The sequence below is a fragment of the Acipenser ruthenus genome, chromosome 9 (genome assembly GCF_902713425.1).
Source record: "Acipenser ruthenus chromosome 9, fAciRut3.2 maternal haplotype, whole genome shotgun sequence".
In the NCBI taxonomy this organism is placed as follows: Eukaryota; Metazoa; Chordata; class Actinopteri; order Acipenseriformes; family Acipenseridae; genus Acipenser; species Acipenser ruthenus.
Genome location: NC_081197.1, coordinates 25,674,765 through 25,691,326, shown reverse-complemented (window position 1 = coordinate 25,691,326; position 16,562 = coordinate 25,674,765). Strand labels below are relative to the sequence as shown.

Here is a 16,562-nt window from a genome sequence, read left to right as displayed (position 1 = left end):
TTTGAAGACTATCTGTCTGAAATGTTCCACTTAACCAGATTTAGGCTTGATTGAATTGATGGCACCTGACCATTGAGGCACAGGCATACCTAATTAAAAAAAATGTTTCTTACCTCATCTGATGAATTCCACACAGAGGGAACTTCTGGTCTCCATTTTGCTTGGGTCAGGAGAACAAACAGATCTCTAACACAGAGATCATTGCAATATAGTTCTTTTTTTCTTTTGGTGCTGTATTTTGCTTCTTCGGTAACTGTAGGTCACAGTAACAAGGACCAGGGGTCACAAATGGAGATTAGATAAAGGGGCATTCAGAACAGAAAATAGGAGGCACTTTTTTTACACAGAGAATTGTAAGGGTCTGGAACCAACTCCCCAGTAATGTTGTTGAAGCTGACACCCTGGGATCCTTCAAGAAGCTACTTGATGAGATTCAGGGATCAATAAGCTACTAACAACCAAACGAGCATGATGGGCTGAATGGCCTCCTCTCGTTTGTAAACTTTCTTATGTTCTTCTTATATTCTTAAAGGTAGTACACTGTGTATTCAATACACTAGGCCATTCACAAGTAGACCTATTTGCGACAACAGAAAAAACTCAAAGACCACTTTTCTGCTCCAGTTTTTGTCAGAAAGCAGCCATGGTAACAGACGGTCAGTCCATTTCATGGTCAGGAGACCTAATGTATACATACCCACCCCTGACACTAATTCCATCAATACACAGGAAGGCAAGAAGAGACAAGGCCAACCTCATCTTGATAGCACCTTACTGGCCCAAAAGGTTTTGGTTTTCAGAAATCATGGACATAGTCGAGGCAGGGCCCCCCTGCATTGTCCCAGAACGATGGGAAGATGCTTCACCTCAATCTGTCAGTATTTCAACTACCTAGATGTTGAACGGCAACTGTTAAAAGAACAAGGACTATCGGAGCAAGTAATAAACATCCTTTTTGCATCCAAGAAAACTTCCACTTTCCAGGCTTATACAGGCAAATGGAAAGAATTTGTCCACTGGTGCAAGTCAAAATCCTTGCACCATACAGCTGCCTCTCTATCTGAGTTTGTATCCTACCTAAGTCACTTGTTTCATAGATCTCTCTCTTTCCTCCATCAAGGTTCATATTGCTGCAATTTTCAATATTTTACCTGGCTGGGAAGGCAGGGCCCCCCTGCATTGTCCCAGAACGATGGGAAGATGCTTCACCTCAATCTGTCAGTATTTCAACTACCTAGATGTTGAACGGCAACTGTTAAAAGAACAAGGACTATCGGAGCAAGTAATAAACATCCTTTTTGCATCCAAGAAAACTTCCACTTTCCAGGCTTATACAGGCAAATGGAAAGAATTTGTCCACTGGTGCAAGTCAAAATCCTTGCACCATACAGCTGCCTCTCTATCTGAGTTTATATCCTACCTAAATCACTTGTTTCATAGATCTCTCTCTTTCCTCCATCAAGGTTCATATTGCTGCAATTTTCAATATTTTAACTGGCTGGGAAGGCCACTGGGTAGGTTTTCATCCTAGGACATCCTATGAAATGTATTAAGGGGATTAACCATCTAAGACCCAGAAGAAAACACATTGTTCCTCAATGGAATTTCACCCTAATACTTCGGAAACTCATGTGACCACCATTTGAACCCATGGCCACATGTCAACAAAAGTTTCTTTACGTGGAAAACACTGTAACATCAGCAAGAAGAGTAGGTGAACTTCAAGCCCTGGTTATCGATGCACCATTTTTCCAATCCTTTAAGGATAGGATTGTTTGCAGACCTAACCCTCAGTTTTTACAAAAGGTGGTAACAGTTTCATTAGAACAAGTGATAATGTTTCCATATTTTCATCCAAAACCTCACAAATCTAAGGAAGAGGCCAGGCTTCACCTGATTGATGCCCGGAGAGCTTTACATTTTTACATTCACAAGACCCGTAATATCTGACCATCAGGGCAATTATTTATCTCACAAACCCAGGGCAACCAGTTTCTAAACAAACCATTTTGAACTGGATTATTTTATTTTATTCTGCTTCAATATTGATAACAAATAAGCCCACAGGATCCATCAAAGCCCACTCAGTGAGGGGAGTAGCTACTACTTGGGCTAAACTAAAATCTGTCCCGATGCAGGACATCTGCAATGCCGCGATATGAGCCTCCTTTGAGACTTTAGACATTATAATTTAGATGTCTGTTGTTCCCAACCTACTTTTGCTCACTCAGTGTTATCTGTGGCATTGTCTACTAATATTTGACCTTCCACCCTCTTCTGTACATACTTTGGTATAGTTCATTCTGTGTGGAGTTCATCAGATGAGGTAAGAAGACGAAGATTACCTGTAATATGTTTTTTTTGTAGGATGATGAACTCCACACACCTATATCCCACCCTCCTTTCCCTATTCTCTCTTTTTTGTTTTTGTTTACTGACTTATTTTTTTTAATTTGACCAATATTTATTTGTAGGGGGGTTTTATGGGGGAAGGATACCCTACTTTGGCACCAAAAAGGACTATATTGCAATGATCTCTGGGTTAGAGATCTGTTTGTTCTCCCAACCCAATCAAAATGGAGACCAGGAGTTGACTCTGTGTGGAGATCATCATCCTACGAAGAAGACTGCAAGAAATTTGCTATGATTTTAAAATGAAAACAAGTACACCACATCTTGGCTAAGGATCCAAAAGAGGGAAAAGCAGCTGGGGTTGGTTTGTCTAACTGCGCCACAGTGCCTTCTGTCATCATTTGTTTGTGTACTAGTCAGATGACAATGCAAGGCTGAATAAGTACATTGGAGCCTTTGTCCATCACATAGTATGAATTACACCTGCTAGCTTGAAGTTCCAAATTCTTAAACTGCTAAAAGATATGTTTTCAATCTTCATCAGGCTTAGCAGTACCCTCTGTGAATGCTGATGTTTCCAAAGAGCATTTGAAAGATGCCATATTCAACATGTACTAGGTTTAAATACAAAATTGCTTGATTTATTGCTTGTTCTGTCTTCTCAGAAGTTTGCTGTCTCAAGAATAGCCTGTTCTCGTAAGGGAGGCCACGTTGCTGTCTTGTGTGACAGGTACAAATTTATTTATTTATTTATTTATTTTCTAACACCACCACTGAATGAGTTTTGCAACAGAACATGCTATAGCAATCTTATTTTTTCTGACATGCTTTCAGTTAAAATTCTGAGTGAAGGCACATTGGTTTCTTTCTAAGACTAAAATACTGTACACCAGGAATATACAAAGTTGGCCCTTCCACTCCTGGTCTTTGTTCCAACCCTGTTATAAATTGTTTAATTGAACCAATTAAACCTCCATCCAGACCCTGAAGTAGTTAATTATATAATTTTACCAGTTAAACCTAGAGTGGAATTGCCTTTCAGGACACCCCTGCTATACACATTAACATTCACTGTCAATAATTGGGTGCATAACCAATACAGGCAGGGGTTCCAATTAATTATTTTAGACATAAAATCCATATGAATCCCATGGTAAAAATAGGTATTTCTTGTAAAACCATGTTCGGGACGCTGTAAATGAAATGCATGTTTACATGTAATGTATAGTCTAAAACAATTCATAGAAACACTGAAATGTGTGTATAATCGTAACTTTTTATTGTTTAAATTAAGCATTTGGTTTTACATGCAAGTCTGTTAATGGAAATAGTAGTGTGATAGGGTAGCCTTAGAGCCCAAGGTTGGTTACCTTCAGGAAACGGGATCCGGAGAGAAGAGGGCAGAGTAGAAAGCCCTGGCCCTCTCATTCACGCTCTCTGGATCAGTGTGGCAGGATGGCTTGCAGTGGTGAGGTGTGGTGATGTCACGGACCAGAAAGTACAGAAACCAAAACAGTGGATGGGCGGGTGAAGCTGAATGCTATGGCACTCAGCGTATTTATTAAATAATTAAACAAAAACAACAAATTTAAACAAACAACAAAACAAAACAAAAAGGTGCGTTGGCCAAACAAATAAACAGCAACAAGTATATTTTAAATATAGCAATTGTTTTTTCGCTCGCTCTCCCGTGTTCTCCCGTACTCTCCTCTGTACACTCACCCCCGCAGCACGGACAGCTGCAGGTTCTTATACTCTGGCCGAGGGGTTAACTAGCTGTTAATTATCTTATTATCCCTCAGCCACAGTCTGCATGCGTTTGGTAAGGATGCGTGACTGTCAGCTAGTTAAATAATCAGTAGCTGATCAGCCACGCATCCTCACGGGGTTTTTAAATATACAAAACAATAACAAATACGCGGCGCTGTTATCCGCACAGCAAACAATAATATGAATAATAATAAATAAATATATAGGGGCGGGACACTCCACCACACATGCCCCCCCCCCTTGTACGCAGCACACATGGCCTTTTCGGCCACCTCCCCCCTTAGTCCCTAAAGTCCCGGCTAGCAGTCCCGGCCCAGGAACAGGGGCAGCAACGGGCCAAAGGTGGCGGCCATGGTGGGATGTCCTCCCCCCACCCAAACAGCTGTAGCATCCCAGTGGACCACGCTCCTCCGGCCAAGGAAATTTTGGGGGTGGTCTCCAGACCTCCCCCCCTTCTTCATGGCCAGCAGCTCCCCTCCGTGTGGCTCTGGCCACCTGTTTTCTTGCAGCGAAATTGCTGCTGGGGGAGCTGGTCTCCTGACCTCTCCCCCTTCTTCATGGCCGGCAACTCCCCTCCATGGGGCTCCAGCCACAGTATTTCCTGCCGCATGGCGGGACTGGTAGCAACCCCAGGCAAAGCAGGACCCTCGGGAGGCGACGGCAGCATCAGCGGACCCTCGGGAGGACGGCAGCAGCAGCGGACCCTCGGGAGGCAATGGCAGCAGCAGCGGACCCTTGGGAGGCGACGGCAGCAGCAGCGGACCCTCCGGAGGCGAACTCGAGAGGGGAGCCCCTGGCCATGGTGGCGGCAGCGGGAGCTCCACTTCTCCCTCTTACCCTGTAACTGGTGGCTCTCCAGGCGATGCGGAGCAACAGGCAGCCCCAGGCGATGTGGAGCAACAGGCAGCCTCAGGCGATGTGGAGCAACAGGCAGCCCCAGTCGATGTGGAGCAAAAGGCATCCTTGGGCGGTGCGAGGCAGGCATCCTTGGGCGGTGCGAGGCAGGCATCCTTGGGCGGTGCGAGGCAGGCATCCTTGGGCAGGGCAGGAGCAGTCCTTTCCATGATGGTGGATGTGGAACCAGCAGGTATTCACCCTCGGCTGGTGGAGGTGGAACCAGCAGGTATTCACCCTCTGCTGGTGGAGGTGGAACCAGCAGGTATCCACCTTCTGCTGGTGGAGGTGGAGATGGAACCAGCAGGTATTCACCCTCTGCTGGTGGAGGTGGGAGGGGCAAGCATCTGGCAATAAAACATCCGGCAATAAAACTGCACTCTCTCTAGACCTGAGGACGGAGTGTACACATTCAACAGGTGAACAATAGCATCCACATCCCGGATCCGGTGGTGCAAAAGACGGCCCGGCACGACGTCGTTCACATCGAGCACTTCCAGTCAAAAGGGAGAAGCGCATCGCCACTCCACAAGATATGTAAAAGGGTTCAAGATCCTTGTTGGCGCTAGAAGGGGTGAGCTGAGGCAGCTGTTCCGGGGGCCCTTCCTTTGCCCCTCAGTGACTGCTACTGAAACCAGCTTCTCGGAGGTGGTGACGGCCGGTCTTTTTGCACTTATGTGCATGCTGCTGGTCGACGCAGGCCGGCCTGCCTGTCATCTCCTTCCTCCCCATCAGAGAGCCCAGCCTCTTCCCACTTATCCCACTGGAGGAGACCCCCTGCTGCATCCAGGGTGGCACAACTGCCCTTCCTCGCAGTGGGCTCCAGCGAACGTGTCTCCTTCTCAGGGACCTATTGTATTTTCATGGAACACAACTTATGACAAATGTGCTATACAAAAATAAATAAATCGGTGGATATCCAATGAACACTGTAAAAACTGTGGAAATGGTAAATCTAGTCATGTTGACTTCACCCTTTTCACATAAAAAATAAAACCTACTACAAAAATAATAATAAATACATTTCCCAGTGCTGCTGGGCAATGTCCCGCCTTCCTGACTTGTATCTATCATTGATTAGTTCTGAATACTTTAAACCCGCCCCAACTACTGAGTGACAGCACATTCCTATTGGAGACTCCGCTTGCGAGATTTAAAACGAGATTACGATCAGGATGGAGGCTTGTAAGCGGGATTTAAAGCTGTATTACAGTTAAGACACGGCGGATTTAAAACAGAATTGTGGTGAAATGTACAAAATGCCTACACACAAAAACCCCAGAAGAATGTGCCCATGACCATAAGGATTTAATTGTGGAAGACAGCAAATGAAAGAAGGTACAACTTAAGTGTGCAAGTACTGTTGAGTTACTATACGTATTTTAACACACACACACACACACAAAACCGCTCAAGAATTTTGGAAAGTAACCGAAAACACTAATTTCATACAGTATATCAAAAACGAAAGCCCCGAAAAAAACGATTTACATAAAACTCGAAAATCGCTAAAAATAAGCACTGAAAAATACAATAAAAACCGAAAAACAGAAGCCCTAATTATAAGTGTGCTGCAGATCATTTTGGATTCTTGCTGGACTCTTCTCCTGTACGCTTAAAAAAGGGTGAGTGTTTTGTGCGGTATTTATACTTTGTAAGCACTTTTTATACAGCCTGCGATATTGATTTTGGTTCAATAACTATAACTCCTCCCGTTTTGAACGAGCATGAACAATCAATTGACTTAAGAGCAGAACGCCAAACCGTGTGCCTTTTAGCAACTCTCTGAAAATACCCATGATTGCCCTCAGCGCTTCCTGCTGGTTTGTTTAATGCATTTTCTGCTCCCATTACCACCTGGTGACAAGAATAATGAAGTGCAGCTGATTTAAAAAACAGATTGCAAAGCTGCAACATTTTTGCGTTGCCGCACCGCAGCATTTAAATAGCAAAGCCCTGATCCTGTATTATTTATATGTTATTGAATAGGTAACATTGTATACTGGTGAATTAAACTTTTTGTAATTCAGCTTTCCAGCAGTACACCTGTTCCAAATCGACACGGGGACTCAGAGGCTGGAGTTCAAAGAGACGGTCCGGTTAGCACACAATTCCTGGGATGTTGCCTTTGACGAGTCTGCAGGACTGTGGGTCCTTCAACAGAATAAAGTGTCAACAGCTACTCTGTACAGACTCAGAGAAGGTCACTGGCAGGTAAATGGAGAAATAGACTAATTTGTAAAGACAATTGTTTTTCTTGAAGTGCTCCTTCTTTATCAAAAAAGTAAAACTAGCTATACCTGGATGTCTTTCTTTTGATGTTTATGCACAACATCAAAATACCCTTTTTCCTTTTGATTTGTTTACAAATGTTTGCCAAACGTGTGTACAGTATTTTAGAACTATACAACTGAGTGGATAAGAGAAAAAAATTTCAAGTTTGTTCATTATGAAAGGCTTTATATATGATGTACATGTAGGGTTTGGCAAAACAGTTGGTGTACAGGAGTACCGTCATGGGCAGGAACTACACAATACTGATTAAGTTTTTTTGTAATTCTGAAGGGATGCCTCAACAGGCCAACCTTTTAAAATAGGTCTGTTTCTGGTGACCTGACCGAATAAATCACCTTTTCTGGTACATAATGCAACTGAATCTCCACTCACACAAACATTCAGAAACTATCATTCTCCAAAAACCCGGTGTCGTAGGGAATTAGTAGACCGGGGTCTCGTAAGCACAGTAAGGCAAAAGGAAGGCGTGGCAGCAGTTTGATTAAAGGGGATGTTAACTACATGAATCAACATTTTCTATCTGGTCATTTTATTTGCCAGATTGTATGGTAATGTATTCACACACCACTTTATTTTTTATTTATTTATTTGTGGTCTGTAAAATATATGTCCGATGCAAATTGTTCAGTTATACTGTAACTGTCTCTCTTTATACTAGCCCTAGTGTGAAACACTTGTCAGGTTTTTTTTTCTGTCTGTCATTAATCAGATGTAGTTGATGTGTGATCGCAAAGATTTATTTACTGTATATGGATTTACGAGTCAAAATGTTGTCAATCTTTTTAATCTAAATTTAAATGTTTTAGTAATATATTCTAATGACATACAATCATACAATATTATTATAGTATTGCAAGGTCTATTATTATTTTGTCAGTAGGTCTGGTGTTAACTAGCACAGTTTACAAAGATGAAACATTAGCATCCTAGTTAAATAAATAATCAAACATGATAGCTAAAGTAGTAAACACGTTTTTTTTTTTTTTGTTTGTTTAAATAGGAACAGGAGTTTTGTCATGTAGCCTAAGTACCTAGGTTGGAAAATAAAAATGAGTACTGTAAAAATAAATGAAAGAACAAAGCGCACAATAAATAATAATACAAGTGCATCAGTGATTGCTGTGCATCGTGGCCTAAGTTAATAACCGCAGCATGGAGCTCAATTTTGTCAATGACTTAAAATCATGCTTTAACTTTCAGCCACCTATCCTTACAGTACTGCTTACATGTTAAATATGTAACAAACTTTGAGTTGCTATAACGTTTGTTAAACAAACAGACATATAAATGACACTTACAAAGTTCATTTTAAATTATTTATTTTTAGTTAATATATCCGATCAACTTATTCTCTGGGCTCGATCTACTAATTCCCCAGACGTAGTACTAGTAGGCGTAAACCTTAAATACAATGGAACTTCCCCTTTTAAATTCTAGACGGCGATTCCACTTTTTCCCTGGTCTACTTATTCCCCAGGACACTGGTGCAACATTTGCACAGAGGGTTACACGGGTAGGATTATGGGCCTGTTTTTTGTAAATTTCACTGGAAAAGGTTTTTCATCTAGTGTTTGAAAAACAGACGGCATATATAGTTTCATTCAAGTATCTTCCTTGCAGAAGGGTTTACAGTCACAGACACTTTATTATAAGGTAATTCAAGAAAACATGTTAAATACAAGCATTTAGAGAGCATTAGCTGCTTAACACTAGAAGCCCTGCGGCTGTGTTTTTGGCGGTTTTTGGTTTTAAAATGTAATTTTTTCCAGTCGTGTAACAAATATGGGGCTGTGCGTTTGTGTACCTTTCTGTCCATATGTATTAAATATTCTCACAAAGCATGAAACAAAAAACAATTGTATTTTGATTATACAGAACGGTATTCTACTTTATTATTTTTCTTTACCAGTCTGCAATGTGTTTAGCTGTGTAATCAGATTAGTCTCTACTCTCTGCCTGAGTGAGTGAGTGACTGACAGTCAATCTGCCTTTTGAAGGCTGGCGCCTGCTTGCCAGCTGCGCTACTTTGGTCAGTCAATTAGCATCGGGACTAGTGAAAATAAATACCAGAGACTGTGGAGTTTTACAACGCAACAAAATATGGAGTTGATGTTTTGGATTAGATGATATGGAAGTATTTCGTGAAAGCTGGCTCCTGATGGTGGTCTGTTCAGATGTTTTACAATGTATTGGACCTAGCAGCAATCAGCTTCTGGGTACTTTACAAAGAATGCAAGGAGAAGAATTTACCAAGGAGAGAATATATTTTACAGTTAGCACAGGAACTGCGCAAGAAGCATTTGGAACAGAGGGAGACCTGCCAAGCGTGTACCCACAGCTGAAGCTGGCAAACCCGCTGAGAGCCGCAAGAGACGCTAGTGCCAGGTTGGCAAGTGCAATAAAAATAAAACTTCGGACAGCTGTTCCCTGTGCAGAAAGGCGACGTGGAGAAGCGCATTATCTGCGTTGATTGTGAGATGTCTTTGATTCATGGTAAAGGAATACCCTTTTGTAAAATGTTATTTTCTAAGTTTATTTATCTACGTTGTTAAATTGCTTTTGCACATCTGATAATAAACCGATTGCTGTTGAAGAGTTAAAAATGTATTGTTATCGTTTCAGTTTTATAAATAGGTATGTTGTAAACCGATGTCTGTTCAGGTGTTTATTTACATTTTATTGATTTGTAAAATAAATATAAACTAATTACATCTGACTGTTTCTCCTTTCGTTATACTATTTACAGTGTTTTGAATACAGCTGTCAGAAAGACTGCTGCAGGGCTTCTAGGTATGAGTATATCTCCGGTCCTTCTAGTGTTAAAGCATTCTACAAAGTGCAATGATACCATATATAGGATACGGCTCAGTCAATTCTGGAATTCTTGAAGAAAAACTTCTGGAATGGCCTTCGCGATCACCAGATCTCAATCCAATAGAATTGCTTTGGACTGATCTGAAAAAAGCTGTAGCCACGCATTATATAGCCAATCTGTCTGGGGTGAAGGAAATATGCAAGACAGAATGGGCCCAGACTTCACCAACAAGATGTAACATGCTTATGAAGTATCATAAACGTCTAAAAGCCATAATAAAAGCAAAAGGAGGACACACAAAATATTAAAGCAGGAGTGCCAATACTTTTGTCATGAACTTTTGTCTTTAACCCTTAGTGGTCCATTTATTCAGTACGTCTCAGCCGTGTCAGGTCCAATTTATTTTCACACGCGCAGTTTATTTTAGACGCGCTGTTTAAAAGTATTTTTTTCCCCACAGTAAAACAGGTTTAAAAGGCACTGCATATCAACAGAACACTCAGTACTGCATCTCCAGCCCTGCCCCACCCCTTGTTCGCTGTATTTTTCACATACCGATAAATCATCTCCTGATCACTCGTTTTATCACCAAACTCCTCGATAATGCGATCCAAGTCATTATTTTATTACTATAACATCTAAAAAAAGCTCTGCAAATGTCTGTGGTATTCTTTGAGGGCTGTTATCTATGTGGTGTCGGGGCTATCTGTATTCATGAGATACGCCCCCTTTTTCTATCGGTCTCACTCGGCCATTGAATGGTTTTCATGCTTTTTCCGGAGACTAGAGACCTGTTTTTTGCGTCTTTTTGATGATGTCGGACAGGGTCCGACATTGGACCAGAAAGGGAAAATTGCAATGTCGGAAAAGGACCGACATAGGACCGCAAAGGGTTAAATTAAATTAGTTTGTTTTTTGATAGCGATTTATGTGTTAAATTACTAGTAATTGTGTGTTTTGTTTTATTAAAGTGGTTAAAGTTTACTAAATGCTTGTTATCTTTAATTATAATATAATAAACATAGGGTGCCAATACTTTTGGAATGTTCATGAAAAAGGATCTAATATATATAGTGCCGTGAAAAAGTATTTGCCCCCTGTGTGATTTTCTGCATTTTTGCATATTTTTGACACTGAATGTTATCAGATCTTCAACCAAAACCTAATATTAGATAAAAGGGACCCTGAGTGAACAAATAACACAAACATTTGATACATATTTCATTTATTTATTAAAGAAAGTTATGCAACACCCAATGCCCCTGTGTGAAAAAGTAATCGCCCACTTAGACTCAGTAACTGGTTATGGCACCTTTAGCAGCAATAACTGCAACCAAATGCTTCCTGTAGTTATTGATTAGTCTCCCACAGCGCCGTGGAGGAATTTTGTCCCACTCCTCCATGCAGAACTGCTTCAACTCAGTGACAGTTGTGGGTTTTCGAGCATGAACTGCTCATTTTAGGTCCTGCCACAACATCTCAATGGGGTTTAGGTCTGGACTTTTACTAGGCTGTTCGAAAACATTACATTTCTTGTTCTTCAGCCATTCTGATGTAGACTTGCTTGTGTGTTTCGGATCATTGTCTTGCTGCATGACCCAGCTGCGCTTCAGCTCACGGACAGATGGCCTGGCATTCTCCTGTAGAATTATCTGATACAGAGCAGAATTCATGGTTCCTTCAATGATGGCAAGACGTCCAGGTCCTGATGCAGCAAAATATCCCCAAACCATGACACTACCACCACCATGCTTGACCGTTGGTATGAGGTTCTTACTGTGGAATGCAGTGTTTGGTTTTCGCCAGACATAACGGGGCCCATGTCGGCCAAAAAGTTCCACTTTTGACTCATCTGTCCATAGAACATTGTTCCAGAACTCTTGAGGATCATCCAGGTGCTTTTTGGCAAACTTGAGACGAGCATTCATGTTCTTCTTAGTGAGCAATGGTTTCCGCCTTGCTACTCTGCCATGAATCCCATTTTTGCCCAGTGTCTTTCTAATGGTGGAGTCATGAACACTGACCTTAGCCGAGGCGAGGGAGGCCTGCAGATCCCTGGATGTTGTTCTAGGGTTCTTTGTGACTTCCTGGATGATTTTACGCCTTGCACTTGGAGAGATTTGGGCAGAACGGCCACTCCTGGGAAGATTCACTACTGTCCCAAACTTTCTCCATTTGGACAATATGGCTCTGACTGTGGTTCGGTGGAGCCCCAGAGCCTTAGAAATGGCTTTGTAACCCTTTCCAACTTTTTTCCGGAGGTCTTCAGGAATTTATTTTGTTCGTAGCATGATGTGCCTCTAGAACCTGTGTGCTGACAACTTCACTCTGATGGTAAGGGCCAAAGTTAGTCAGATTTATATTGGGCATGGCTTGCCCAAATCAGGCCTGGTTGTTAACCAAAGTACTCAAACAGCTGACCCTAATTATCCCTTTAATAGGTTGAGTTAACTAGGGGGGACAATAACTTTTTCACACCTGAAGATTGCATGTTTGATTACCTTGCACACCAAACAAATGAAAGAAGCACCAAACTTTGGTGTCATTTTTTCTCCCGCTATATACTACTACAACCGAACCAGGTAACTGCAGACCAATAAGCCTGACTTGTATTATATGTAAACTTATGGAAACTATAATAAGATCTAAAATGGAAAATTACCTATATGGTAACAATATCCTGGGAGACAGTCAGCATGGTTTTAGGAAAGGGAGATTGTGTCTAACTAACCTACTTGACGTTTTTTGAGGATGCAGCATTGACAATGGATAATTGCAAAGCATACAACATGGTTTATTTAGATTTCCAGAAAGCTTTTAACAAAGTCTTGCATAAAAGATTAATTCTCAAACTGAACGCAGTAGGGATTCAAGGAAGTGCATGCACATGGATTAGGGAGTGGTTAACATGTAGAAAACAGAAAGTACTGATTAGAGGAGAAACCGCAAAATGGAGCGAGGTAACCAGTGGTGTACCACAGAGATCAGTATTAGGTCCTCTGCTATTCCTAATCTACATTAATGATTTAGATTCTGGTATAGTAAGCAAACTTTTTAAATTTGCAGACGACACAAAAATAGGAGGAGTGGCAAACACTGTTATAAAAATATATATATATATAATATATATATTTTAATTCACCGAGCATTAAAATATATATATATATATATATATATATATATATATATATATATATATATATATATATATATATATATATATATACACCAAGCATTAAAATAAACTTATCACTATTATAACACATTTATTTTCGAAAAAAAATAAGGTATATAAATGATGGACATTGACGAAATGTTTTTGGTTTCTTTTTAATCCCTCGATTCATTCATCCTTGACCATGAAACGTTTGAGTGATTATGACTGAAGCATATGCACTTAATCACATAATTAGTGAGACAGTTGTTTGGACGCTGGATATGGAGTGATTTCAGCTGTTGAATTGCAAGCTTGAATAAAAGCAATAAAGAAAATCACAGAAAAAAAAAAACAATATGCCACGTCTGTGAAGAGAGCAGCACCTTTGTGCAATCGGCATTTGGAGGCTAGACTAGGGCAGCGTACAGCGTAATTGCTCAGCCAGCAATTTCAAACCTGGCGAGACGGTATAACCAGACACACTGTCAATGACAGGCCACGAACTTGGAGACCAAGAGTCGCAACACCTGCCCAAGATCGACAGATCATTGTGCAGCATCTTCATGATGTCAATTGTTAATCAGCACACTATAAAAAGTCACTGCACCTGCTCTAAAACAGTTTTTGTAATTTTTCGATCACATCTAGTGAATTTTATCCAAATATAAGTGATACGTTTCTTTTGATGCTCAAATATAAGTGATTCGTTTCTTTTGATGCTTTGTATATGTTGCCAGTAAAAAGGCTTGGTCTCAGTAGTTTGAAACCGAATCATCTTCCAAGTGAATTACCTAATACTGTATATTTCTCTGCCCATTGACTGAAACTAATATGCAACAAGGATACTGCTTTTAAATATTACATAATATATTTAGTTTTGGGAGAGGGGGATACTTTTGGCACAATTAATTTGTAAATGTGTCACAACCTTCCAGTAGATGAGTCATGAAAGATCAGACAAGTTGTGAAACCAATAGGAATGACATCCTAACACCTTGGAAACTAAATTTCAATTGTCATCTAACTAATTTTTCATTGTTTTATTATTTTTTCTTTGTTTTGCTTAGTGTGCAGTTGAAGACCCAAAGCTTAAGACGACAGTGGACATTCTTTCTAACCACTGGGACATGTTCCAAGGTAACTATAGTGTATTTAACTGCTTCTTTTGGCTAATGGCTGTTTTTTTGTTTTTTGTTTTTTCTGTCTCCTAATTAAATATTGCCGCATACATGTGTGTAACTTTTTTGGTATTTTAAGTGGATTCTCTCTGTTGCTCACTTTCATTTGGATTCAAAACCCTGTTATCCTGCAAATAAACAATATGGTACAGTTTTGATAAACAAACATCACAAGGAGCCCATTGACATGCAGAACAACTGCCGGCAAGCTTAGTTTGATGTTGAACCAGTACTTTCTTTTTTTATGACTTTAAAACCAAAACATTTTACTAGGCATGTTGTTTTTATATGATCTGCCTATATCACATAAATATTTCTTTGCCCTCCCCCTCCCCAACTCCCCAAAGTGTCTCTTGATGCAGAGAGCCGCTACCACAACCTGTATAAGTCAGTCTTTGACAACATGGCAGCTTACCTGCTGAAGAAGGAGGAGAGGATTCAGCAGCAAGGAAAGAGGATGAAAGGTCAACTCCCAGAATCCAGCGGGGCAAAGAACATTTAAACAGAGAAGCCCACATTCTGACATCGTGACCTTTTTAAAAGAATTGCTGGATACATGATCAGTATTTATTTGTGACGGAGAGCCTACTGTGCATTGGCTAAAGAAATCTGCAAGGTTAGATTCCTTGGGAATATTCACCATTTATATTTGAAAGTGTACGAGGTATTATTGTATTTGTAATTACTTTGTACAGATTACAATGTTTATAAAGTTAGTAGGTCACTTTGTAATGCTCTGTACCTAAAGGTGTTTCTGCATTAGCTTTTTGATACTCAAGCCATTTGTCTGAGAAGGGTTACATTTATTGAGAATATTAAAATAACATAGAATGTAGCATTTTACTACCTGTTAATTTGTTTTGGCAGTATAGCAAAATAGCTTACATACATTATACCCTCACAACGTAGAGACTGTGTACTATTGACCATTTGTGTTCTACATCACTGTATTGTTTTTGTCAACAGGCTGACAGCAAAATAAATTGATATAACCAAATGCTGGTTAAAGTTCTTGAAATGCATAAAACCTTTTGTTTCTCAGTGCCTGATATAGGGCACCATATTCAGAAAGCATTACCAGTGATGAGTTATACTGTTCTGTGAAAGTAAAGGGAGACTGAGATGGAGAAGTCAGAGGAGGGAGAGGAAGAAGGAAAGTAGAGATCAGATTTAGAGAGTTTGAGTTTGAGGTGATGAGTGAGTCCAAGTTGAAATAGCTAGAAAGAGTGCAAAGAAGAGCAACCAGGCATTATCCCGGGCTTAAAAGGCATGTCGTATGCAGACAGGCTAAAAGAATTGAATCTATTCAGTCTTGAACAAAAGAAGACTACGCGGCTATTAGAGATGCTGCTTCACTGTATTTTTAAATCAAGAATAAAGACTCACTTTTATAGATTAGCTTTTTTAACCTAACTTAGATATAAAGTTGCTGGTACCTATTTTTATCTGCTAAATGTTGTATTGTATCTATGAAGGTATTGACAGTGTCGACCCAGGGAACTTTTTTGACCTGAAAAAAGAAACAAGGACCAGGGGTCACAAATGGAGATTAGATAAAGGGGCATTCAGAACAGAAAATAGGAGGCACTTTTTTACAGAGAGAATTGTGAGGGTCTGGAACCAACTCCCCAGTAATGTTGTTGAAGCTGACACCCTGGGATCCTTCAAGAAGCTGCTTGATGAGATTCTGGGATCAATAAGCTACTAACAACCAAACAAGCAAGATGGGCTGAATGGCCTCCTCTTGTTTGTAAACTCTCTTATGTTCTTATGTTCTTAAGAGACAGTCTTGGAGGGAAAGGAGTGGAAGATCTGGGCATTATCAGGAAAAAGGTGGTAGGAGAAGCCAAAAGAGGATATGAGTGTACCTAGCAAGCAGGTGTAGTGAAAACAGTAGGGACACCAAGACAGATCCTTGGGGTACACCTGTAGAGAGGGGGCCACACCAGTAAACCTGGAACACAGTTAGAGAGAGAGGAGGAAACTCGGGCAAAAGAAGTGTCTGAGGTCCCTAGGTCAGAGAGAGAGAGGAGAGGAGAATAACATGATCAACAATGTCAGGCAGAGTCAGTTACAGAAGAGGGCGGTTTCTGTGGCGTGT

General features: G+C 40.6%; 1 protein-coding gene across 1 annotated transcript in view; it reads left to right on the top strand.

Moving 5' to 3' along the window:
• The window catches only part of wdr4 (WD repeat domain 4), a 52,387-nt gene extending 36,929 nt beyond the window's left edge, over nt 1–15,458 (top strand). The window contains exons 8-11 of the mRNA XM_034008202.3: nt 3,018–3,082; nt 7,047–7,230; nt 14,351–14,420; nt 14,809–15,458. Of these exons, the coding sequence (XP_033864093.3) occupies nt 3,018–3,082; nt 7,047–7,230; nt 14,351–14,420; nt 14,809–14,963 (474 nt within the window). The 3' untranslated portion in view covers nt 14,964–15,458. The remainder of the gene's footprint in view (nt 1–3,017; nt 3,083–7,046; nt 7,231–14,350; nt 14,421–14,808) is intronic.
• Nucleotides 15,459–16,562: the final 1,104 nt, after the last annotated feature.